This window comes from Bradysia coprophila, unplaced genomic scaffold, assembly GCF_014529535.1.
Source record: "Bradysia coprophila strain Holo2 unplaced genomic scaffold, BU_Bcop_v1 contig_350, whole genome shotgun sequence".
Taxonomy (NCBI): Eukaryota; Metazoa; Arthropoda; class Insecta; order Diptera; family Sciaridae; genus Bradysia; species Bradysia coprophila.
In genome coordinates this window covers 11,405,513-11,430,311 of record NW_023503608.1, presented here as the reverse complement: position 1 = coordinate 11,430,311, position 24,799 = coordinate 11,405,513, and the positions used below count along the sequence as shown (strand labels likewise).

Sequence of the window (24,799 nt, the reverse complement as noted above, 5' to 3'; positions counted from 1 at the left end):
AATATGATTACGAATTGTTTTTAAGAAGAGACGGCAGAACTTATGCGAAAGTTCAAGCTGGAACAGAAACAAAAGAATTTGTATTAGAAGAACTTTATGCGATGATAGTAAGCGAATTGAAGAAAAAAGCCGAAAATTATTTGAATGAAAAAGTAACGCATGCCGTCGTTACTGTTCCTGCCGACTTCGAAAGTATTAAACGACAAGCAACCATCGATGCTGTAGAAATAGCTGGACTGAAAGTAATGCGCCTCATAAATGAACAAGGCGCTACTGCCATTTCAGAAAGTCTGGCTTCCAATGTCGGCAAAAAAATTATTTTCGTGTTGCATTTGAGTGCTGAAGAAGGTGTTGTGTCGTTAATAACAGTGGAGAATCGCACGTACCAAGTGATAGAAACTCGAAAATTGTCTTTATGTGGAGAAGACTTCACCAACATGGTATTGCAATATTTTATTGATGATCTTGTGTATAGCAAAAAGGTCGGAGAACACTATCGCTTAGACGGTGGCGCCATTAAAAAATTACGAAAAGAAATTGACCGAGCGATATGTAAATTGTCATCGGAACATGTTGCAACCATTGAAATAAAGTCATTTGTTGAAGGCATCGACTATTTAGAAACGCTGCAACGAACAAAATTTGAAGAAATAACCGCTGAATTGTTCGACAGTTTATGGAACGATATATTAAGTACTAGTTCATTCGACAATATCACATTAAGCAAAGTGGATGAAATGTTATTGGTCGGTGCTACGACAATAATGTCAAAGATAAAGAGATATCTTAAAGTGAAATTCCGTGACACGGCAATTAAGCACTTATCAGATAATGCAGTTGTTTCTGGTAGCGCTAAGCTAGCAGCCGTATTGAATGGTCAAACAGATGCAGGTGACATTAAACTGAGAGATATTATTTACAGGGGCGTACAAATGAAAAAATCAACGTTTTCACGCGAAATTGTTGTGATTCCTGTATTTAGTAAAATTCCTCTAACAAAAAAGGAAATCTGTCGAACAGCTCATAATAATCAGACAAAATGTGAGGTTGTTGTGTATGAATTATCCAAACAGCTCACAGTTTACATACGTAACATTCCACCAATGCCGGCCGGTGAAGCGAAAAACGAAATTACCTTTCAATTCGATGAAAATGGTATTCTATCAGTTGAAGCCGAAAACAGTAAAATAGAATATTCGGTGCCCCGACTGTCAAGGGAAAACATTGACGACATGAAGCGAAACGTTATTGCTTTGTTAAAACAGTAAGAAGTAAGAGCATTCAATTTTCATTTGTGCAGCAAAATTACTAATCAGATCAGTTAGTAAGTAAAATTGAAAATTTCCACTGCTACGCTACATGGTGTGGTTGAATGAAGTTCTATAAACATGGTGATTCATTGGTGATAGGGTGGGTCGAGATTTTTTTTTTCAGTAAAACGCTGGGGTTAGGTTTTATGCATGCAGAATCTTCCAATGATCTTTTCCGTATAATTCGATTTTTTTTTAAATCAATCTTCTGGTGGTAAAATTTAAAAAAGAAACTAATTTTTGCATATAAGAATAAATTTTTTCTTATCCTTTACATGTTCGATACTCGTACTCAAAGTAAATAAAATTGTATGAAAAGTGGCCATCGGGAAGCTAAACAGATGTATAAATGGGAGAGAATGACTTTTCGAAAATTTCTTTTTGCTGATACAAGTAGCTCTTGAGACGCACTAAATAATAGGAAAAAGAACCAATTATGTTTATCAAAAATTTTCAGAGAAATTAGTGGCTGAACATGGAATTTTTTAAAACTAGGACGAAAATCATTTTTTTAAATTTTACCACCAGAAGAAAGATTTAAAAAAAAAATCGAATTATACAGAAAAGATCATTGGAAGATTCTGCATAAAACCTAACCCCAGCGTTTTAGGGAAAAAAAAAAAATCCGAATGCACTTTTTTGAATATTTTTAATCTGAGAATTCTAAAGCAACTTCCATAAAATTTTTGATTGTCACTAATTTGATTAAATATTTAATAAAATCTTCAATCTGTTGAAAACGACAATATGATCAGGAAATTTTTTACTCAAAGAACACTGTGGTCCTGAACAAGAAATTAGTTTTATGAAAATGTACCGAAAAAAGTGTTACTGATTTGGATAGAGGCGCTCATGAGGAACTTAGAACAAGTTATAATGATTTGCAATTTCATCCTTCCCGCGAACTCTTGTAGCTGCATACCTTGCCTTTGGATCGGATATGCAAACTCTACACTTGGCAAAATAACACTTTCCAAATCACGTTGCTTAAAACACACTCGTGAGTTCGGCTCGTATCACAAATTTATAATGAATTACATCCACCGCATATAATGTAAGTCCGGTAGAGTGAAACTAGCAAATTCCGTTGCTATTTCGAGTACACGAATTTTCGTTTATGCTTCAAAATTGGAACTTTCTTTCTCAGCAAATCCGCAATTCAGACGAGTTTAGTTGCTAGAGATTGTATTGCGATGAAAAAATTACAACAAGACTCAGTTAACTTCTGCACTTTTCCATCTCATTGATTGAGGTGTGAGAGAGACAGAGTGAAAAAACTGACTTAGGTCTTATTGTCATTTTTTCATCGTTGGCTCTGTGACCGAACCTACCTTTTCGCAATTTTTAGAGCCGTACGAGATACGATGGTCTCATAGATTCACTCCTACACTGAACGTCAGTCTAGCTACTCGGCCGTACAGTGAAACTAGATTTTTTTGGCTATATCTCGAGTAAATTTCATTCGATTTTCACGATTTTTTTTTGTTTGAAAGGTAATGACCACTGTAACACTATAGTACTATTTTCAGTTGCCTAACAAAATGGCCGCCAACCGCCATATTGGATTTTAGCAATAATGAAATAACTCGGTAAAAATGATACTTAGAGAGGTGCTGTCACGATGGAAGTGATTGGTTATGTCTTGGGTGTGTTTTGGGATCACTGTCCGTATGAAATGTCCTACATTCGCTGACTGCATATGAGTAATAACACCGCCTTTTCAACTGTACATACATGCAATTCTATTTATTTCTTTCTTTTGGATAAATTAACGAAATTTAAACACACAAAATGCTTTAATTTGTACTGCAATTGTGTCTCTTTTGTATTCCTTTCACAAAAACTCCAAATAACTGCAGTCGGTCAGTTGTTGTTTTTTGTCTTCATTTTAAACAACGACTAAACGAACAATTTTTCGTTGAAAAAAAATTTGTTGTTTTTTATCGAACGGATGGCCGACGCTGAATATCCTTATCAAAAGGATATATTCAGTTGAACTTCAAACGCTTAACAGGCGAATCAAATTCACCGGTATCGTCGTCTTCCATATCCTGCTCATCCGTGAAATCATTGTCGTCGTCGTGCGGACGCTTTATGATCGGGGATGTTCGCACTCCACTGGTTATAATGGTGATTTGCTTGTTGCTGATTACATGAAATTCAATTTTTCGTATTCAATTTCGATTAAATTTGGTTTCTCCTTCAAACTTACCCCGTCGACGGGTCATAGTTCGGTCTCCACGATGGTATCGGAGCTCTGCTCTGCGTAACAGACTCGATAATCAGTTTTTGATCTTCACGGTAACCACTCGGAGATGAATTAGAATTCGACTGAATGACCTCATGCAGTACATTGTACGGGTGAACGGTTGACGATGATGGAGACGAAGGGGCTGATTGCAACTCTATGTCTTGTAATGCATGCGAATCACGGTGGTTGTGGTAGGAACCACGTGGTGATCCTGGTGCAGATTGTAAGACGACATCGTGCAATGGAGAATTGTCTCGCGAATGATCTGAAAATGAAAGGAAAATTTTAGTCAACGACAGCCTATGCATTACTGTAAGACACTTCCACAGTTCTATTTCTATGTTAACAGATCTTTGGTATCAGTGATAAAATGAGGAAGTATGGAAAATCGTGCAACGAACTTACCAATATGACTGGACGGAGACACAGGTGCAGATCTAGGCATACCAAATGGCGTTCGAAAGCATTGACTACCACGTTGCCGACGCTTTTTATAGCTCTGTTCAATTAGCTTTACCTCGCTAGTCGGATCAATCCTCCAGAAACTCCCCTTTCCCGGCTCGTCCTGAGAACGTGGTACTTTCACAAAGTACCTGCGGATGAAATACATTCATGACGATGAATTGAGGTGCCCAAATCTAAATCGAAAGCATTCGACATACCTGTTTAGACTTAAATTGTGTCGAATGGAATTCTGCCATCCCTTGTTGGCTTCGCGCCGATAGAAGGGATATTGTTTGGCAATAAACGAATAAATGCCAGATAAAGTTAGTTGCCTATCCGGTGCGGATGATATCGACTGTACGATTAATTGAGCGTAACTATATGGCGGTTTTTCAAGATCGTTAGTATATGCTGCTGTCGACGGTGGTTGAAATAAGTCCTACAGGTAAGCAAAGTATCATTAAATGCATATTATGCAACGCCCTGTCAATTTTGTCTTACATTTTGAAATGTGTTGTTGTTGTTGTAAAAGTGATAGTCCTGGAAACTGTGCCGTGGACTCGTTGGACAGCTATTGGCTGCGCTAATTGTACCTGGATGGAGTAAAAAAAAACGTCGTCTACATTTACGGTCCATAGAAAGGAGCAGTTCTAATATTACCGGTAGGCGATGGAAACGGGCTTCTCTTGTTATCAGCTTCTGGTATTGAGATTTTTAACGGGGAATAAATCACATCGTCTTCACAATCCATTTCGAAAAGAATACGAATGTTTGTGCTTGGAAATCGAAATGTACATCTGTAAGACAATCATTGAACCGTTTAGATTTATAATAACGTTACAGTGTCGTTGGTGGTGGTGGAACACATACATTTTTGCCAATTTCAATGGCTCGTCAGTTTTTCGCTGAAAAACATCGTCAACAAACACACCATTTTTGCCCAAACAAATAAGCTCGAATTCTCCGTCATTCGGCAGAATGCGCAAATGCTTCCGTGACACAAAACTGTTTTTTCCAACGGAAAAATGTACCTGAGAAGTGGACGAATTACGACCAATATCGACCGATTGGTCGCTAACATAATGCACTGTATCCTTGTAGCTAAGTCGAGCTAATGCTGATCGGGCTGATCGAACGATGTGCGACGGTGCACTTGATGTTAATGATGCCGACGTGATATGTTGAGGATGTGCATGCGGACTGTGAAATGTTGGTGCTGGGTCCATACCTTGTGGCGAGAAATAATCACTTGAACGACGACTTTGTATTCTTGGGTTGGAACGTTGGTCAGGTGTTGGAGAGGCTCGTTCCTCTCCGAATGTATCATCGTGCTGAGATATTTCACGTTCGTCGGCTGGCAACAATTCCAAGGGTGGAATATGTACAGGAGGCGATAATATTGTTCGGGTATGTTGTGATTCGGATGATTGTTGTTGTTGATCAACTGATAACAGCATTTGTTGTTGTTTTGGCATTGGCTTCGCCTCTTCAACGCTCGAATATCGTAGAATGTTACTAATGTTAGACACTGAGTTTTGCGACGTGTGTGGCGGGTCGACTTTTATGTAGTATTGATAAATTTCACGGGAATTCTCGTCCTGCGACGCCATGTTGTTTTGATTTATCAACAGTCGCACTTTGCTCGGTTCACGTCGTTCGGTTTTTGTTCAGAGAACTTGAAATTGCGTTTTTAGACAGGCGTGACAATAATAACAAAAATATAAGGAAATGCGCGTGTTGCGAAAATGCGAGAACGTCGTAGGGGTCTAGACTTTGTGATCATATAACCAGTGGCGAAGGGGAAAGAATCATGTTTTTATAACGTCGTTAAAAGTGTATAAACATGCAAATTTCAATGAAACGAGAAGAACAAATTGCTAATTGTATACATGTGGGGATATCAGCTGTATGTACCAAAATTCTGAAGGAACAGGTTGTGTTCCACAAAACATCCGAATTTGATGTCTTACAGTGGCAATAAATGTTTCTGTTTTTGTTATGCAGGCAACTTACCCGACGCGAATTTTGACAGAAAATTAATATAAAAAAACTAGTTTTGATATCACTGTCACCGGACATGTGTGATAGCCTGTCCTTTCAGAACCTTCGTCAACAGCAAGTACCTCGTATCAATTGCAAATTTCTACAATAATCGAAGTCAATTCAAAAATATGAAATAAAAAGGTCTTGGGAAGAAAATAATAGTTTCTGTACTAGTTCCGTTCAAAGTTAACACAAAAGACTGTTTTTTAGAACCTCTGCTTAGTACAGAAATAATTTACATTCACTTCCCCTCACGTCCCATACATCATTGCCATCTTAATGTAAAAGTACGAAATGAATTTGTTTTTATTTTTATGCAATTTTGATGTATCTTAGTCAATTGTATAGTACCCCATCGCTTTTGTTTTGGCGGTGCATGTTTCTTTTGCTATAAATAAATTATCTAGCAGTATCGATCAACAACAGTGTCATTCACCCTACTTATAAGTTTTAAACTTGATCAACTTGATCGGAAAATAGAACAATCGTCAATTCACAACCTATTGAAAATGAAAATCAATGGGCCTGTCTGATATTGCACTGTAAGAAATGGTGTACAGAACTTAGAGTACCCATTTCCACATATTTGATTTATGTCACTATTTCGCCATCTTTCTTTCTGGCAATATAAGTCACATCGACATCTACCATCTTGAAATTTTTTTTAGTTTCTTGCAAACGACGGTCATTATCAAAGTTACAAATTTGGATCTTCTCTTACGTATTTACAGGTACTTGGATTAAATAAGTGAAGATTTCATTGCAAATAAATCCTGTGGATAATTTTTTTCATAAATTAAGTGACGTTTATGTATTAAGTTTAGTTCAGGACTGTGTGGTTAAGAGTGCATTTACTAAAAAAAAAAGAATTTTGGTTGATGGAGAAAAAGTGTGTGTGTGAATGAATGTGCGGAAGCAAATTTTTTCAGATTTAATTTTCGACGAATTTATCGATTGCACCTGTATGAGATCACGATGATTTAGTTATGTTCAATTTCGTCGAAACGTTGAGTGAAACATTTCCTTTCATTATTGTCGAAGCAGTACCGTCTATTTTGTCCATTTACGACCTTAAAAAAAAAATGAGCCGAAAAAATCGCACATTGAAACGCACACATCACATTTTATTGCTGGTTGCCCAGAATAAAATCATCGAGTCTAGGAAATATATGTTCTGCTTGAACAAGATTTATTTTGGGTTTTCTTGAGATTGGTTTTCATTATTTTTAGCCAACAAATTAAATTGAAATTAAATCGTCGACGGGGTACTTGCAAGTACTTTATCATCGGAGGTGATAAACTTCTGATAGTACCATTTGAAATTTCGCAAGTTTCCACGTTAACATTGTGTCAGATTTACGAACTTTACGCTAAGAATCTAATTCTGAGAGAAGGTGGATTAGGTGTAAAGCAGTAGTGAGTGTCAGGATAATGGAAGAAAGTCGGTCATTTTCCTCTGATGAGTTCTCGTGGTGTAATAAAAGATTTTTTTTGAAGACGATCAGTACGACTTTTCAAGTGCTGTGTAATTTTAAAAAGTGAGAGATACTAGTTTCGGGGTCAGTCTCGTTGACTTCAAATTATTTTATTTTTACGTCGAAAGATCAAGAGCTCGTTGGAGAGAGCAAACTATTCTTGAAACGATTACATTAACATCGTAGAAATGCAAATCTTAAACTTACTAAAATCTCATGTTGAACTACTACGTAATTTGTGGGTACAGCCTACCGATGTATCTTGTAAGAAATTCTTTTAGTATTAGGATGCTGATAAAAGTTATCAGTAAAACGGAAAATGCAGCAAAATGACAGTCGTAGTACTTGCAAAAGATACTAATTACAACAACATTTTAAATGTCTGCTATATACGTGGTATGGTGTACATACGTGAAGCTGTATTCTTGTACACAGTCTAGCCTTACGTCTGAGGTTTCGGACACTATCACAATCGAAAAAGTAGTTTCATACAGTTAATTGCTTTCGAGGCCTTTGTCCATGGTCTTCTAACTTATCAAGATGCCACTGTCAATTGCTTCTAGTCCATTCCGAGTGTTCATTGTTCATTTGAGTCGTTTAAACCTAAAGTTTACTGGAATTTGAAAATATTTCTCTTCCTCCCTTCTAGGTGAAAAATTTGCAAAAAGAAAAAAGAAATAATCGAAAATCACACACCAAAAGCTACGGTAAAATTCGTCAAACAAAACCACAATCTTGCACGTTCAAGCATTTTACCGAATCAAATCAAGTAACAAGTATGACGGAATCCATGAAATTTGGGCCGGAATGGTTACGCAACATGTCCAGCGACATCGGCGGCGGTGGCCAAAGTGGACAGTCTGGTGGAGGACTGAGTAATATGTTCGGGCAAAACAACAACAATAACATAAACAGCGGCAACAACAACAACAGCACGAGTAATATATCAGCACCTAGGTATCAGTTAGCGGAATATCGATACGGTCGGGAAGAGATGTTGTTACTTTGTGATAAGGCGCGCATACCAGAAATTTTACCGAAATATAAAAAATTGTTTGTTGAAAAAATGAACGGTCCATTGGCATTAACACCGAGTACAGACGACGATGTTGTCCCTTACGAGGTAACAATTGGACAATGAAAATTTACCAGTCAAAAACTTGAAGAACCCAATGGATTAAGAATTTATTGCATTTTTGCAGCGTACACCTTGGGTCGTTCGCGGTGTACAGCCACCGATTGGTATATCAAGTAGAGGCGGTCGCGGTGGCTCCATCGAGAGAGGTCGTGGCCGTGGAAGAGGAGGATATCACTCTACTTTGGGATACCAACGGTCAAGTTCAATGTATGACGAGGACGCTAGAGGAGGAGGACGCGTGAGTTCCTTTCTTTATTAATAATATTACTGAATATTTCATGATTTAATTCTTGTGAGAAACTGTCAAAATTTTGAGGATCTTACCATTGATTTATGTAACATCCTTATGACAGCACATTGACGTAATTCATAATTTCTCAGGCACCCTGGTTAGATAGAAATGGAACCGATGCAGCCGAATGGAATGGTGGTTCATCAACCAGTCCGAGAAAGGAATACATAACGCGAAACTCGTCGGTGGAAAGTTGGCGTAGAAGTCGTGACGATGATTCAACATCAACAACGTCTACGTCAACCACAACAGTAGCAGCTGATACATGGCGTGGTATAGGGCCGAGTGGAGCAACGACAGGATATAAATGGGGTACTTTGCTATAAATTATGCTTCAAAAGTGTTTATATCAACCTCTTCATTGAATCAATGTAGCAAGGTCACAGAGCTGGAGGGATGAAGAGTCAACGCTCGGTCATGCTAATAGCGAAAACAGACCGTTTATCTCAAGTAATTTATCTGATAGAAGTTTAACGGGCCCAGGAAACAAGTCATCTTTGGCAGGTCCTGCTGTTCGTAAATCATTGCACACATGGAATGACGAAGAAAAATTACCGGAATGGTATGAACGTGCAACTGTTCGAAAATGCATTCGAAACTTACAAAACTGTATACTTATAGGGCTTCCGAAGACCCAATCGAAGGTGGCGGCAGTTTTGATTCTTCCGGTGCATTCCACGGCACCCAAGAAGATGATGATGGTCAGGCGACCGACAGCAACGTAAAAAGCAATCGAAGAACATCGATCCGAGCTGATGAAGGTCAAATGAGAAAGGAATCTTCGCTCGAGCCAGTAGCTACTCCAAGATCGAAAGCAAATCAACCTCAGACGCAGGACGATGTTGATAATAGAGCTAACATTGATGCTGTTGACAGTGAAAAGAAAACTGTGCCAATGAGTGAGCCTGATAGGAAGCGGGTATCGAAACCGGAACAGAACGATGCAGTAAATAATCAAAATAAGAAAGTGGATGGAGTCGTTGAAGATTCTAATAAAGAAAATTTATCGGCAACCGGAAACATGGCTAATGATGCTAAGAAAGAACCGAACATGTCCACTATACCCAATCCCCAGCCGATCATGTCTGAATCAACCCATGCTGCTAATGACAGCGTAGAGAGTCAGCAACAATCCATAAAACTCCAATCCATGTTACAAGCACAGCAAAAGCAAAATAAATCTACCCATCCACCAATGTCTGAGTCAGCTAGCGTTGATCGCATGCAAGAAGTCGCCGATGATATGGTTAAACACTTAATAAGTGACGATGAGATGTCGTCTAATGATCGAGATGTATCCGGTCCAGCTGCATTGTTGCGTAAAAAATCGGACAATGTACCACCACACCAATTGTACAAAGAATCGCAGTATGCTCCCGCACCTAGTGATCAATGGCTGTACGAAGATCCACAGGGAAAAATCCAGGGACCATTTACAGCAGCTGAAATGACTGAATGGTATCGTGCTGGTTACTTCGACGAGAATTTATTGGTTCGTCAGGTCTTTGAGACTCGTTATTCAGCACTTGGTGATTTAGTAAAACAACGTGGAAGTTTACCTTTCGGTACGATCAACGCGTTGTCACATGCAATGAAGAATGACTTATCCACATCACACGTATCACACGAAATTCCTCTTTCAAACATTCCTCAAGTGAAGCCAACCACAAATCCCGTTCCAATGATGCCCAGTGAATTTCAATTTCTTCAGCAGAAGGCATTACTAATGAAATTAGCCGAAGATCCGTGGTCGATTGTGAGTCCCGAACAACAAGTCGCTAATAAAGGAATGGTAGACATTAACGACTATTTATTGCCACCGACACCGATGAGCGCCAAACAATCTCAAACCTTAGGTATTCCACCCAATATAAATCATCCTAAACATCCGATCCTCAAACAACAACAACCATCACCATCAAACCAACAAAATATGTTCAACAACCATGACTTCATTACGTCCAATACGACCTCACCACCCGATGCATCGTCAGCGCTGAACCGACTTATGCAACAAATGTCGCTTAATCAACATCAAACTCCATTACCTATTCCGATGCAGCATCAACAACCACCTCAGCCATCAACTCAGAATCAATACGATGCAATCCAATCGCTAATGATGCAATTGGCCATGCAAAAAGTACCATCAACCGGTCTTGTAACTATGCCAAACAGCAATCAACATCCAATCGATAAAAATTCGCCGAACAACGGTGGTTGGATGGGAACAAACATAGGTATTCCACATCCACAACCAACTTTAGGTCAACCATCAACTAATGCAGCCGCATCTTCCTGGGCTACGAATCGTATATGGCCCATTCAAATGCCTCCAATGCCCGCAAATGCTATTAAGCTACCAACTACAATCAATCAACAACAGCAAATGAAGACTGAAAAGCAGATACGTGATGAATTGAAGAAAGATGAACCTAAAAAAGAAGACCTGATTAATTGGAAAATTCCGAATTTGACGGTTCAACAGCAGCAGCAAGCAGCCCAACATCAACACTTACAACAGGTTGTACAACAGCAACAACAACAACAGCAGCAGCAACAACATCAACAACAACAGCAGCAGCAGCAGCAGCAGCAACAGCAATTAATAGAAAAGCAAATGCTCGAGAAACAACGCGACGAAAAACGAAAACGCGATATTGATAGTGAAAAAAGAACCAAGGCTGAAGAAGAAAAACCGAAACAGTCAAAAAAAGAAGCTGCTAAATCAGATGGCAGTGGATCCAAGAAGGAATCCAAGGATGATAAGAAGAAAGAAAACGACGAAAAGAAGCGTCAAAAGGAATTGAAGAAGCAACAAGCTGAAGATGAACGCCGCAGGCAACAAGAAGAAGAAAAACGTCGTCAAAGCATTGAAGAACAAAAGAGGTTGGATGATATAGCTGAGCAACGTAAAGCTAAGTTGATGGAAGGCCAACGTCGTTCACAACAAAACGATCAAAATCAATCTCTGTCAAGGCAAAGCGCCAACGCTTCGGTTGCACCATGGTCGATCAATCCTGTTGCTCAGGTCGCTAAGCCTAGTTTAAGCCTAGCCGAAATTCAAAAGGCTGAACGGGAACGTAGAGCTGAACAAAGTCGCATCGAACAGATGTATCGTGAACAACAGCAGACCCAAAGCTTACTCGATTCCCGGCAACAAAAGGAGGCCACCCAAAAATGGAATCTACAACCTCACAGTGTTAAATCGTTGGCAGAAATTCAAGCAGAAGAAAGTGTCAAACGCCAAAGTATTTCTGATCAAATGACACTAAATTCAATTGTAACCGCATCTGCTAAGAAACGAGAAGCCGATCAAGCGCAACAACATTTGGCGTCCATATGGAACACGAACACGACAAGTCCGCCAGCCATGTGGAATGCCGGAGCAGGCAAAATGTGGAGCAATGGCAGTTCTATAAGTAGTGGTGGCTTCTGGGAAGAGCCGAACAAAACCAATGTTAGAATGTCAAATTCAATTTCTAATATGCCAGCCGGTGTAAGTGCTTCTACTAAAACACTCGTCAAAAGTCAAACGGTGTCGAACATGCAACAAGCTGCAGCTAAGTCAACCAGTAAATTGCAAGCAGCTGCAGCTAAGCCAGCTGTTAAGGTCAATTCGAATGCTACTGTTTCTGCTGCTGGTGTGAAAAGTGGAAAGGCAGGAAAAAAAGATCGTGAAGCCAGTGAAAATTCGAATCAAGAATTTAATGTTTGGTGCTTCAAGGCTCTAGCTGCTCACGAAAATGCTATCGATGGTAAAAATGATATTCTCTCTGTTCAATTTTTTGTTCGGGAAAAATAATTTGATGAATTACTTTCAGTTCCCACATTTGTGTCATTTTTACGAGACCTTGAATCGCCATTTGAAGTGAAAGACTACATTCGAATGTACTTGGGTACGACAAATAAAATCTTCCATTTCAGAGCGAATAAAATCTGATTCCAATGATTTCTCTCTGTTTTCAGGTGAGACCAAGGAATGTACAGAATTTGCAAAGCAGTTCTTAGAGCGTCGTAGTAAATACAAAAATCAACAACGTGCAGCCAATGCACACATTGATGATATGTGTTCGCCAGCTCCAGCTATTACCCCGTCGAATGATTTTCAGGAGGTAAAGGTAGGCAAATGGAAAGTTGTCGCTTAACAATTGCTTTATTTGAACATTACTCCATAAACGTCTTTCCATGATAGCATGACCCCGTAGAATCTAAAGTCAATTTATTCGTTAAAAAAGCAGCTTATCAGGCTTGAAAACTTGAAAATCAGAATTTGGTCTGAGCTAGACCTAATTTTAATTTGTCCCGTTTCTACCCTGACCTTAAACTCGCCTTACTTGGACCTGATCTTGACCTGGACATGTTCTTTTTTTAATGCATAAGAAGAAGTCACTATTGGAGCGTAAAGAGCGAGGCTTATAAATGGAGAGATTTGCAATATTTTTACAGAACTACGACTTCTGAAAGTGCACTTCCAGTATAAGAAGACTAAGATAGGTAGGCAAATGTAAGGTGACTTTAAAGTTAAATCAAAAATTCTATGAACAGGCGAATTATTTTGAAACCCAGTTAGGGTCATTTTAACGCAAACTGAAATTTTTAAAACTTATCGATCACTAGAAGTGAGTAGAATTAGAGCTCGTAGTCGCAGAATGTACAAAACTATTTTGAATCTAGAGAAAACATATTTTCAGCTGTCACGAAGGTTTAGGTCAAACCTTAGGTCGTACTATAATTACTCCATGTGATCCAGTTATTTCCAATCTTTCACTTCATTAGTTTTATCGCTTATTTTTGACTGCAAATGGTATAGCTGTCTTCAAAACCTTTTAACAGTCTAGCAGTATCTTCAATACGGCGTGTCATTCTTCTTCCTTGCTTACAGCAAAATCACCTCCAACCGACTCATGCTCACTCGATTCTTACTGTAGCTACACATAGCAATGCAAAAGAAACCTAATTCCAACTTTACTTTTCTTAAACTGTCAAACTTTACAGAAGAACAAAAGAAATGTTTGAATTAGCTCTCTTTCGTGCTAAGTGTAGCTGGACTTAGTGGTTACTTTACTAAAAGAAATCCTTTTCTACGAATTTTTTCCAGGGAAAAGGCAAAAAGGAAAAGAAGAAGAATAAAATGCTTAAATTAGATTCTCGTATACTTGGATTTTCGGTGACTGCAGCCCAAGATCGTTTAAATGTTGGTGATCGTGACTATAGTTACGGTGATGCACCATAGATACCCAGTCATCGCATCACTTCGAAAACACGTTAAACTGTCAGTGGAGTGTGGACGAAAGGGAACGGCGAAAAAGTAAAACTGAAACTGAAAAATTGAGCGGAATTTTAGGTTTGAAATTTTTGATTTTAATTTAATGATTATTTCTCTGGTTATACTTAAAAAAAAAAGAAAAAGAGAGGAAGACGGATTGAAGATGAATAATAACCAATAAAAGAAAAACGGTACATGTTATATTCGTATATATGCAAAACACACATAGCTCTATTTTTATAATGTCCTGGAATTATCATACTTTTACCGAGTGATTAAACATTGAACGTACGAAATAATAGAATCGTTTGAATGTTACAAACGGTTTTGATATGGGAGAAGAAAGAGAAAACATCTTCGATTTTATCTATCATTTCTTTTTCGGAATAAAAATTCATCAATTAACACAAATATGATTTCCATTTTTTGATTCGCTTATAACCCTGATGTAAAAAATGATTATTTTTTTTGAGTGGTTAAAATTTTTTGACTAAATTTCTTTTATGTCGTTGATTGATTCTTTCTGTATAATTTTATAGAAATTTGTTTCTTTTTTTAAAAAATAATTTTTCTTGCTAATTTTTTTCTTTTTGTTAAATAAAACAAGATCTATATGTTCGCCGTTAAGCAAATAAAGCCAAAAATGTTTTGGTGACATTTTTTTTGGGTTCTTTAATATGTACAGAAGTTTATTGCAATGTTAAGGAGGTAGCAAACTGATTATTTTTGGCAATCCTTTGGTTTTCGAGAGGACATTCTTTATCGCACCTACAAATTCCATTACCATGACTTGTCCTGTTACATTTGCATTTTATTTCATTAAAAAAGAAAAATGAGAAAATAACTTCGTTCCCAACTCCTGAATACGTAGTCCTGGGACAATATTCAGTTTTTAATAAAACGACAATAATGTGATAACTTCACGGTTGTCTTAAGCGTTTATTCATATATTTCTCGATCGGCTTTATCAACGCGAAGATGTATAAAATTATGTTCCATTAACTGTTCTCGTCCAGTGATTGTTTGCTCAGTTCTCTTACTTAAGTCATTCTGTCGAAAATGGCAAATGAGAATGTGTACTTTTAACACGAAAAAATGACCCTAGCAACTAGTTTCATTCTATAGTTGTACGCAACCGTTTTACAATATATCCTGAGAAAAGATGATTTTGTTCGTCCCGAATTGTACAATCTAACAAATGACAATTGTCATAAGAAAATAGCGTTACGTGTCTGTTTATTAATTAACGTTTCGTTTCGATCGAAGTATAAATTATCACTTATTAAGATGTACCACTCTCACCTATAATGCATAATAAAGAAGATAAACAAAATGTGAATTTAAATCATAAAATAAAATGTTTCGCGTTGAAAAAAAAAAGGAAAACAGAAAATATTAATTACATAAAATATCGTCTTACGTCGTCTTATTACTTTAAAACAAAAAGCAAGAAATGAATAAATTGTAAAATATGGAAATAAATATTTTTATTGTAAGTTTTTACAATTAAGTTGTTTCATCCACGAGAGAAGAAGGAATAAAAAAAGATTACAAGTTTCTGTTGTTTAGTTTTTAATTTTAAGTTTTATTTTACATTGATATAATTAAAAAAATGTGCCTAAAAATAATAAGAAATTGTTAAAACAAAAATTTATTTAATTATATTATAGTTTTCGAAGTGTAGAAAAGAAAACAAAATAAAAAAAATGATAAAAAAAATCACAATATTGCGTCTGTTATTATCAACATCTCGTCTGGTGACAAAAATGTCACTGATGCAACAGACCGGTCGCTATCGAACAAAGTTATTTTTAAATGATGCAAACATTTAGTATAAAAACGTGTTCTATATCATGCTTCGAAAACATTCGGTTGATTTTATGTCATAGTTTGAGGAACAATCTTTTACTTCAATTGCGTTACATTTTGGATATTTTATAGATATCAATGGGTAAAATTTCTTCGCCTTTTCTTGTTATCGCTTGCTAACAGATGTCAACCAAATGTGTACAAGATTCTCTCCCTGTTAAATAGCGATTTTATCATGCCCAAATATTATTTACACTGAAGGTCGTGACGGAACCACTTTAAATTATGTAAATTTTTAGATGATAATTTTTGAAAAATTCAATTCATTTACGTGAAATAGTTGCTTTAACAGATTATTTACTGGGAATTTTGTTAATGTGTTAGTTCTTCAGGCTATTTCGATTTTGGACATTTTATCATAGAGAAACTTATTGCAGCAATGATATCTTAGAAACTACTGAATCGATTCTGACAAACTTTTTTTCCTAAAAGGTACATGTTATTATCGAAAAACTAAAAGGCCTATAGAGCCACTAGAGAATTCGACGAACAATGCTAATTTCACTGAAATTTATGTTTGGCTCAAAATTAATAATTTTTTACTACCCTTCAGGTTCAGAGGAAAAAAAATGTATCAAAATCACTTTTTTGCAGGGACTAAACTAAGGAACATTGCAGGTTGGAATTTACCACCCTTCGCCCCCCGAATTCCCACCTGCAAATCCAGATTTACCGACAAGAAAAATCATTTTGACCTTACTCAAAGCAGGGCTTACTTTGGAGAATTTTAATTCCGAAAATTCTGAAAAAGTTCCGAAAAATTCTGAAAATTTTTTTCGGAATTTTTCAGAACTTTTTCGGAACCTTTTCAAAATTTTCGGAATTTTCGGAATCAACGTAATTCAAAAGAAACAAAAATGTAATCAAAAATTTGCCTGCGTCGCTTACAAGGTCTAACACTTTTATTTGATTGACTGAAATTCAGGGTCTTTCGGATGATAATAAAAACTTGAAAATGTTTGTCATACAAAATGTTCCCTATGAATGTATACCAAAAACCTTAAATGTGTTTGCCACTCATGACACGATAAGAAATTCTCAATGGAATTCCAAAAACTTTTTTAATCGACAAAGAATCGAATTCCTGAGGTTTAGTTCGAAGATGGGCTACAACAGATTGGTGATCTTAGAGATATTCCCAAAAGAATTTTGGTGTCGTTGCTTCATAAAACATCGTGAGACATTTTTCATGGATTTCCTATATTTTTTTTGTAATTCCTGGGCGTAGATTCTCGTAGCATTAGTACACTAAGAATTCCTAATTTGACAGTTGCATGCATAAAATCCTATAAAAACTGTAAGGTTACTAATTCTTAAAGTTACGAATGTTTCGAAAATCGGTGCCCTGGGGTTAAGTTGGACGATGCGTTATAATGGACCGGGCGATCTTAAAGATATCTCACTCCTCTCTATAATACGACAATTCAATGAAAGAAAAACCAGGCCTTAAGCATCGATACTTCAACCCCATACCCTACTTCAACGTAGTGATTTTTCCTGTATCTGTAACATTGTCTGTCGTTGTTGTCGACAACAAATAAATGTTTTGTGATCGACAACATTACAAAATGTTGAGAGTTTTTCTCTTCAAAAAATGTACAGCTCCATACGTTTTCATAACCCCTAATCTACTGAAAAAGGGTGGCACAAATCAATCCAATTGATGCTCTTTTTAGCGTTCTCAGACAAAAAAAGTGCCGAAAAGATTATTTTGAGACAGGCAGTTCTGCCAATGTTAACAAATTAACGTCTTTGAGAACCTGTACTAGAATAGAGACTTTTACAGAATGCTTTACAGATACGATTGTGTGGTTACAAGATAAGTGCACTTTTCGTGGTTCATTGGTCTTATCGGTCTTATCACAGAGTTGATAATAATTTCGTAATCCACTTTATACTTTTCGTAAGTCAACTAGTACTATATTATAGCTCTGGTATCAATGGTATCAACATTGAAGTGTAACAGACATTAATAGTTGTTGTAGACGAACGTGTCAGCGTTGTTTATTGTCAGAATCGAGTAAAATACAATGACCACCAAGATTCCAGCTACCGATTTTAATGTACCTTGGTCACAAGCTGTGTGGCTAAATCGACCCCCACAAGTTTCAGAAATAGAAAATGATTTATTGGTGTCAACAGGTGCAGAGTCGGACTTTTGGCGTGTAAGAATAAATATTTTGCAGCAAAAACACTTCAATCGCGGGTATAAAACAGTGAATCACTTCTTACACTTCAGATAACATCGTACAATTTCATACATAACAATGGTCATGCTCTTTTAACTGAACTAAGTGACGGAAGAGCAGTAGAAGTTACTTATAAGGCATTATTTGACGCTGCATATGACCATGCAGGTCTTTTCCTTTACATTGACGAAAAAAACTGGATCAAAGCGGGTGTTGAATTATCGGATGGAATACTGCAACTGGGCGCTGTAGTCACGAGAAATATGTCCGATTGGTCAGTAGCTCCTGTTTCTAATTGGAATGATACACCAGTGACAGTTCGAGTAAGTCGTTCAGGAAACGCACTTACGATAAGAGCGAGATTGAGTGACAGTCCATGGCAATTTGTACGACTCACGCCGATCGAGGAAAATGCTAAGATAACCGCTGGTCCAATGGCATGTTCACCGACTCGTGCTGGTCTACAGGTTCGATTTACTAAGTTTGCTCTTGGACCTGCAGATTTAGCATTGCATGATTGATGTTCGAATCGTTTTCTCTTGCGATAATAGAAATTGAAAAACAAAAACAATATTTTTGTGTTTTGCTAACCGACACACTTAACACTGGCTATTACGGTACGGTCTTTTATAGCAAAATGTTTGTTAAAACTAATGAAATAAAACGTACTAAAGGGCATAGTAATAGGAGGCGAAAAGACCAAATTGACTGTATAATCTATGTTATATTAGTAGCTATAGTCCAGCGAAGACCGAGCGGCGGCGGTTATTATAGTTGCCACAGTAAATTATTGTAGCATCTAAGTGTAAGGATTTCGAGTAGCCGCCAGTGCTGTTTTGGAGGAAGTGACCATAGAGAGTTTTTTTTCATGAAAAATCAACCTTGATCACTATTACTCTGTAAACTTGTGGAACCTCAAAGTTCGATAGGTATGAGCTGACCATATCATTAGCTTTTTAAAAATTGGATTCGTGCTGGAGGCGGGACACGCCCAAGCTCATTATGTGAAGTCTGAGTCTGAGTCATTTCGGTATTTTTTAGATCGCACTGGCCAAAATTTCTTCGCTTCTTCTTGTTAACGCTGTGTATAAAAGATGCCAACAAAATGTGTAACATTGTGCAATATTCTCTCCCAGTTAAATAAAGATTTTATCACAACCAAATATTATTTACACTGGAGGTCGTAGATGTCACTGATCCACTTTAAGTGATGTAAATTTTTAGTAGATAATTTTTGTAAAATTCAATGCAATTTGAACATTTTATCAAAGAGCAACATATCGCCGGATAGTCTGGCGTTTCATGTAAAATCCCTTTCTGTATTTAGTAACTCCGACATATACCATCGTTTTTTTTTCGTCGTCTGTGTTGATCGTTTTTAAAATTCTAGAGCTACGAACAAAATCCCTAATTCAAGAACTATAAAAGATTCAAACGCATTTTACTGTCCTAATTTAAAAAGTTCTTTAAGCATCAATCGTCTTACAATCTTTTATTCTGACTTTTGGCGTGTGTGCAGAATTTTTTACTTCATTAGTCAAACTAATTAATTTTTAGGGGCTGTCCATGCAAGACGTTCGTACCTTTTTGGTAGTTTTTAATCCTACTCGTCCTACTCTTCAATGTAGCGATTTTTCCTATATCCAAGATAGTGAAATTGAAAATGTGATTGAACACCAATCCAGTTTTTTTTGTAAAATTATGCATCTCTGTCTAAAAAGTTTATTGTGGAAGTTATTTACCGAGCCGAAGTTATGTACATAATCTAAATCGTCAAAATAAACATTTCAGACGGAGGTGCAAACGCTATTTTATCTGCCGAGAACAGATATATCGAGATAAAGAAATTTGCCCCAAGGGGATAACATCGAGATTATCGTTCTAGGCAGATAAAAACACATAAAAGTGTTTCCTGTTTCGTTCGATGAAACAATCAAAGTGGTGCTCTCTTTCCGTCGCATTCTAAGACATAAAAAGTGACGAAAAGATTAAGACAAGCAGTTCTACCAATGTACAGAATTTAATATAGAAATTAACTTCTTTCAGAACCTGTACTAAAATATAGACTTTTGCGGAATGCTTTACTATAAGATTCTATGGTTACAAGATAAATGCACTTTTCGCGGTTTATTGGTCTTATCACAGATTTGATAAGAGTTTTGTAATCAACTTGATATGTTCGTAAGTCAACTAGTACGATTATATAGCCTTGGTATCAACATTGAAGTGTATCAGATAGTAATAGTTGTTGCGGACGAACGTTTACATTGTGTATTTAAGCGTTGTTTATTGTCAGAATCGAGTAAGATACAATGACCACCAAGATTCCAGATACAGATTTTAATGTACCTTGGTCACAAGCTGTGTGGCTAAATCCACCCCCACAAGTTTCAGAAATAGAAAATGATATATTGGTGTCAACAGGTGCAGAAACAGACTTTTGGAGAGTAAGAACAAATATTTTGCAGCAAAAACACTCAAATCGCGGGTATAAATCAGTGAATCACCTTTTACACTTCAGATAACGTCGTACAATTTCATACATGACAATGGTCATGCTCTTTTAACTGAACTGAGTGATGGAAGAGCAGTAGAAGTTACTTTTAAGGCACTGTTTGACGCTCAGTTTGACCAGGCAGGCCTTCTCGTTTACATTGACGAAAAAAACTGGATCAAAGCGGGTGTTGAATTATCGGATGGAGTACCGCAACTGGGCGCTGTTGTCACGAAAACTATGTCGGATTGGTCTGTAGCTCCTGTACCGAATTGGAATGATGGATCTACACCAGTGACAGTCAGAGTAAGTCGTTCAGGGAACGCACTTACGATAAGAGCGAGATTGGGTAACAATCCATGGCAATTTGTACGACTAACGCCGATCGAGGAAAATGCTAAGATTACCACTGGTCCAATGGTATGTTCACCGACTCGTACCGGACTGCAGGTCCGATTTACCAAGTTTGCTCTTGGACCTGCAGATCTAGCATTGCATGATTGAAGTTGAATCGTTTTTGTGTTATGAAAATCAATCATTTGTGTTTTAACAGAGTGAATAAAACAATTTACGCAGAATTGGTTCACAATGTTTTTTTAAGTTCCAACAATTGTTATTTTCTCCGTCCTTTCCTTGCGCACTCTACACCAAGCCTCTACTCTCCATTGCGTTGCCTTAATTTACTTCTATTGAGAGGGGAACTTAAGTTCTGGTTCCTGACCAAAGGAACTCTTCCAGTTGGGTAATATTGTTCAGTTACTATCGCCCTGCTGCAGTCGTAACAGCGGCAATGTCATCTGTTATCGACAGAGGATAGAGACTACAAAAAAGCGATGTACCCTGGAAAAGATTATTAAAATAAATCAATCACTTAGACGAAAGAAGCTGCAGATCCTATAATAATACTATTTATATGCTTGCCATCCGTGAAAGGATTTTTTACATAAGGTTAAACGAATATCATGATCTTGAAATCTTTTTAATTTTTGAAATAAGAAAAAATCGTAAATTCTCCTTTCACAGAATTCTATCGCAAAATCGTAAATTTTTCTTTTACCCTCTGAATCGACCTCGCACCCATTTTCAATTTTTAGTTGGACGGACCTCAAACCGATCGATCCGGTTCGGACTTTGTGAAACCAGATTTGGGTAACCTGAATTTTCTTTTCTTTTAAGAGTCGACTTGGTTATGTATTGGCCTTGACTGTAAGTCAGGGTCTTATGCCAGAAAATACCCTAAAATGTTTGTCCCAAAGGTTGTATGAAATGTTATGAAAAACGGAATTGTTTGTCCCAATATTTTGCTTGTAAACACGATAACTTGAGTAATTATCAACCAATTACTAATTTTATTTTTGTAATCGCAGAATTCAATTCCTGAGGTTAAATTCGAAGATGGGCTATGTGGGATTAAGAATCTGGAAGTTATTCCAGAAAAACAGTATTTTACACTGTTGGAAATTCAATCAATCGAAAAAGATTACTTTGATGAAATTTGATTTTGTCGGTTAGTTATATCCAGATCACGCATGATAGTCAGCTATCACAGTGATAGTCAGCTATCACGGGCAAAAGTAGCCATGGCCATGGCATAAAAAATGAATACAATTTTATGAAAAACCAATTTCTGAATCGTTATTCAAATGTATGGAATGACATTAAAAAATAATCAAACAGAAAACTTTAAGACTTTAAGGAGTGTGAAGTTTGCGGCCGTAGTAAATATCGGGAGACTTCTTCTTTCTGCATAAGTGTATGAGAAGAACATTTATCGTACTTCTTTATTTTGTACCAAGAGTAATCATTCTACATTCTCATCACTTTCTTCTGATTAACGTTAACAATAAGACGTTGAAACAGAATAATAGACAACTTATACAAGTGGGACGTCTGCGACCAGAGCGGAGCGAAGGCCGTAATTCACACGAGTCCTTGAATTTATGATTTATGGTTGATTAAAAATCTTGCCGCAAATTTACGATAATTGAAAACACTTTTCCAAAGAATTTGAATTTCAGGCGAAGGTTTTATATCAGTTATTTGTGATGTTTCGGAAGTTTAACAGTGGTAAATAAAATGAAATGGAGTAAAAATATATTTATAAAATTGTCAGTCAAGGGACCTGACCCGCCCAAAAGGTGGGGCATAGTATTTTTCAGGTTTGCAATTCCTGATTATGAATGAAGCTATGCTGTAAAATAAAAAGAAAGAAAGAAAGAAAGAAGTGGAGCTCTGACTACTCTACTCGGCATAGACATATCAGATTTTCGCGTTTGCTTATAAATAAATAAATAAGTTTTATTGCTTAAGATTCTCATGTTAGAACGAATTATTGAATTTCGGACCGGGCTTCAAAATAACCTCGGGTCGCACATCTCTTCTCTAGTTTGAGTTCGCAACCATTTTCAATTTTTTTTGGAAAACACCTGGAAAATGTGTGGACACTAAATTCCTGTTATATCTCAGAGTAGGTTCTTTTTTTATATACAAACGTAGCAGCCGAAAATTTTCTGAAATCGACGCAATTCCAGTTTCCAGCAAAAACGCTTCGAATGACAGCTGCCAAATAGAGTATGAACATATTTTACATTTTTAGACCCGTATGAAGTACTGGGGTCTTATGCGTTTACGCATACGTCCGTAACACGTCGAATTGGACTCCCTGAGTAAGGGGAAACCTATTGTGGTTGTCTAGAGATGCCAAATCAGTGAAAAAAAAATGTCCGTCTGTCCGTCTGTCCGTCTGCACGATAACTTGAGTAAAACGCATCCGATTTTGAAAATTCTTTTTTTTCCCGTTTGGTAATGTTAAAAGACAGGCTAAGTTCGAAGATGAGTGATTTTGGATCGACCCTTCCCGAGCTGTGGCCCCATAAGTGCTTTACGGTTTTTCGAAGATATCTCCGGACATTCAAACGTTACACTTCTAAGTGATACGTCAAATAAAAGGTATTTACACTACCGATCGACAAAAAAAAGTTTATGGAAATCGGATGACCGACTCGTGAGTTAGGCCCCTTGGTGTGAAACAGGCACAGGGCGGCAAGCAGTTTTTGCTTGTAGGTCGGCCACATTTCAACATATTTCGTCTGTTTTAGCTTTATTAGATAGGTATTGACCGTACCAATCAGGGAAAAAAAGTTTTTGAAATTATGTTCTCCGGAGCGTGAGCTAGGTCTCTTGGAGTGAGCTCTTATCTGGCTACTCGGTCGTACAATGAACGTGGAGTATTTTGTCAATATCTCGAGTAAATTTTGACCGAATTTCATGAATTTTTTTTTATTTGAAAGGTATTAACGAATGTAAAGCGTCGGTCTCCTAACAAAATGGCCACCGGCAGCCATATTGGATTTTAATAAAAGTGATATATATTGGGAAAATAAAACTAAATAAAAAATGGTACTTAGAGTGTTTATGTTAACATGGAAATAATTTGTTATGTGTGTGGGGTGTTTCAGGCATTCCATATATGGACATCTATATATATCTATATTCACCTATATTGAGCTATATACAGGCATATAGAGGTATATACTAGCAAATTCATTTGTGGAATGTTTATTTATAGTGAAATATAGGTAAATATAGCGGTATATAGCTGTTTAAATAGGAATTTATGAAAGTTGACTTCACACGGGGCTGTCTATATTGCCTCCGGCAATTTATTTGTATATGCTAACAAGGCAAAGAAAGATAATGTAAGTGATTTTAAAGGGCGAATAGCTTTTCAGTAGAGAATGAAGTAAAAGAAATGAAGAGTTTCACAGTAAAGGCTTTTGATACGAATAGGTGTTTCGTACGGGTCGGCGTTAGCTATGTTTTTTTATATTGACAAGATTTGCTTGATACACTATCCAGTCCAGTTTAAGTACTCTATTTAGAGTACCACCTCGAGTACCACTTGTGCTTGAAACACGTTGCTGAAATTTGCGAGGAAATTTGTCCAAATTTCATTTGGTAAATTGAGTAAATGTTTAGCTAAATTTCGGCAATCGGAAATAATGAGGTTAACTGGGAGGGCCTGC

General features: G+C 37.0%; 3 protein-coding genes across 10 annotated transcripts; 2 read left to right on the top strand and 1 right to left on the bottom strand.

Moving 5' to 3' along the window:
• Nucleotides 1-3,027: 3,027 nt before the first annotated feature.
• On the bottom strand, nt 3,028-5,768 carry LOC119081009 (forkhead box protein K1-like). Its single transcript, XM_037189690.1, has 7 exons — nt 4,876-5,768; nt 4,666-4,802; nt 4,507-4,598; nt 4,224-4,444; nt 3,967-4,154; nt 3,523-3,826; nt 3,028-3,455 (listed from the first exon to the last, which is right to left on the bottom strand). Exons 1-7 carry the CDS (start codon nt 5,613-5,615, stop codon nt 3,299-3,301), a joined length of 1,839 nt encoding a protein of 612 aa, XP_037045585.1. The 5' UTR covers nt 5,616-5,768; the 3' UTR covers nt 3,028-3,298.
• Nucleotides 5,769-6,651: 883 nt separating this feature from the next.
• On the top strand, nt 6,652-15,546 carry LOC119080999 (GIGYF family protein CG11148). 2 transcript variants are annotated; one of them, XM_037189669.1, is made up of 9 exons: nt 6,652-6,779; nt 8,173-8,646; nt 8,726-8,899; nt 9,043-9,265; nt 9,329-9,515; nt 9,575-12,711; nt 12,778-12,852; nt 12,923-13,068; nt 14,055-15,546. In XM_037189669.1, the coding sequence occupies exons 2-9, from the start codon at nt 8,302-8,304 to the stop codon at nt 14,187-14,189; spliced, it is 4,422 nt and encodes a 1,473-aa protein (XP_037045564.1). In that variant the 5' UTR covers nt 6,652-6,779; nt 8,173-8,301; the 3' UTR covers nt 14,190-15,546. The 2 variants fall into 2 exon arrangements, with proteins under 2 accessions (XP_037045564.1, XP_037045562.1); XM_037189667.1 differs by having other exon boundaries at nt 12,923-13,074.
• A 2,375-nt stretch (nt 15,547-17,921) lies between these two features.
• Nucleotides 17,922-21,306, top strand: LOC119081032 (regulation of enolase protein 1-like). 7 transcript variants are annotated; one of them, XM_037189732.1, is made up of 3 exons: nt 17,922-17,994; nt 18,106-18,256; nt 20,802-21,306. In XM_037189732.1, the coding sequence occupies exons 2-3, from the start codon at nt 18,122-18,124 to the stop codon at nt 21,276-21,278; spliced, it is 612 nt and encodes a 203-aa protein (XP_037045627.1). In that variant the 5' UTR covers nt 17,922-17,994; nt 18,106-18,121; the 3' UTR covers nt 21,279-21,306. The 7 variants fall into 7 exon arrangements, with proteins under 7 accessions (XP_037045627.1, XP_037045626.1, XP_037045628.1 ...); XM_037189731.1 differs by having other exon boundaries at nt 17,956-18,060; XM_037189733.1 differs by lacking the exon at nt 17,922-17,994 and adding an exon at nt 18,033-18,048.
• The last annotated feature ends 3,493 nt before the right edge of the window (nt 21,307-24,799 follow it).

What these genes read in the sequence shown, in the direction of transcription:
- LOC119081009 (XM_037189690.1), bottom strand. Translation starts at nt 5,615, where the DNA reads ATGGCGTCGCAGGACGAGAATTCCCGTGAAATTTATCAATACTACATA. An exon ending in ACAACAACACATTTCAAAAT is followed by an intron (nt 4,445 to 4,506) that starts GTAAGACAAAAT and finishes GCTTACCTGTAG; the next exon opens with GACTTATTTCAACCACCGTC. An exon ending in AACTATGACCCGTCGACGGG is followed by an intron (nt 3,456 to 3,522) that starts GTAAGTTTGAAG and finishes TCATGTAATCAG; the next exon opens with CAACAAGCAAATCACCATTA.
- LOC119080999 (XM_037189667.1), top strand. Translation starts at nt 8,302, where the DNA reads ATGACGGAATCCATGAAATTTGGGCCGGAATGGTTACGCAACATGTCC. An exon ending in AACGACAGGATATAAATGGG is followed by an intron (nt 9,266 to 9,328) that starts GTACTTTGCTAT and finishes GAATCAATGTAG; the next exon opens with CAAGGTCACAGAGCTGGAGG. An exon ending in ATGATTTTCAGGAGGTAAAG is followed by an intron (nt 13,075 to 14,054) that starts GTAGGCAAATGG and finishes AATTTTTTCCAG; the next exon opens with GGAAAAGGCAAAAAGGAAAA.
- LOC119081032 (XM_037189732.1), top strand. Translation starts at nt 18,122, where the DNA reads ATGACCACCAAGATTCCAGCTACCGATTTTAATGTACCTTGGTCACAA. An exon ending in CAGAGTCGGACTTTTGGCGT is followed by an intron (nt 18,257 to 20,801) that starts GTAAGAATAAAT and finishes TTTACACTTCAG; the next exon opens with ATAACGTCGTACAATTTCAT.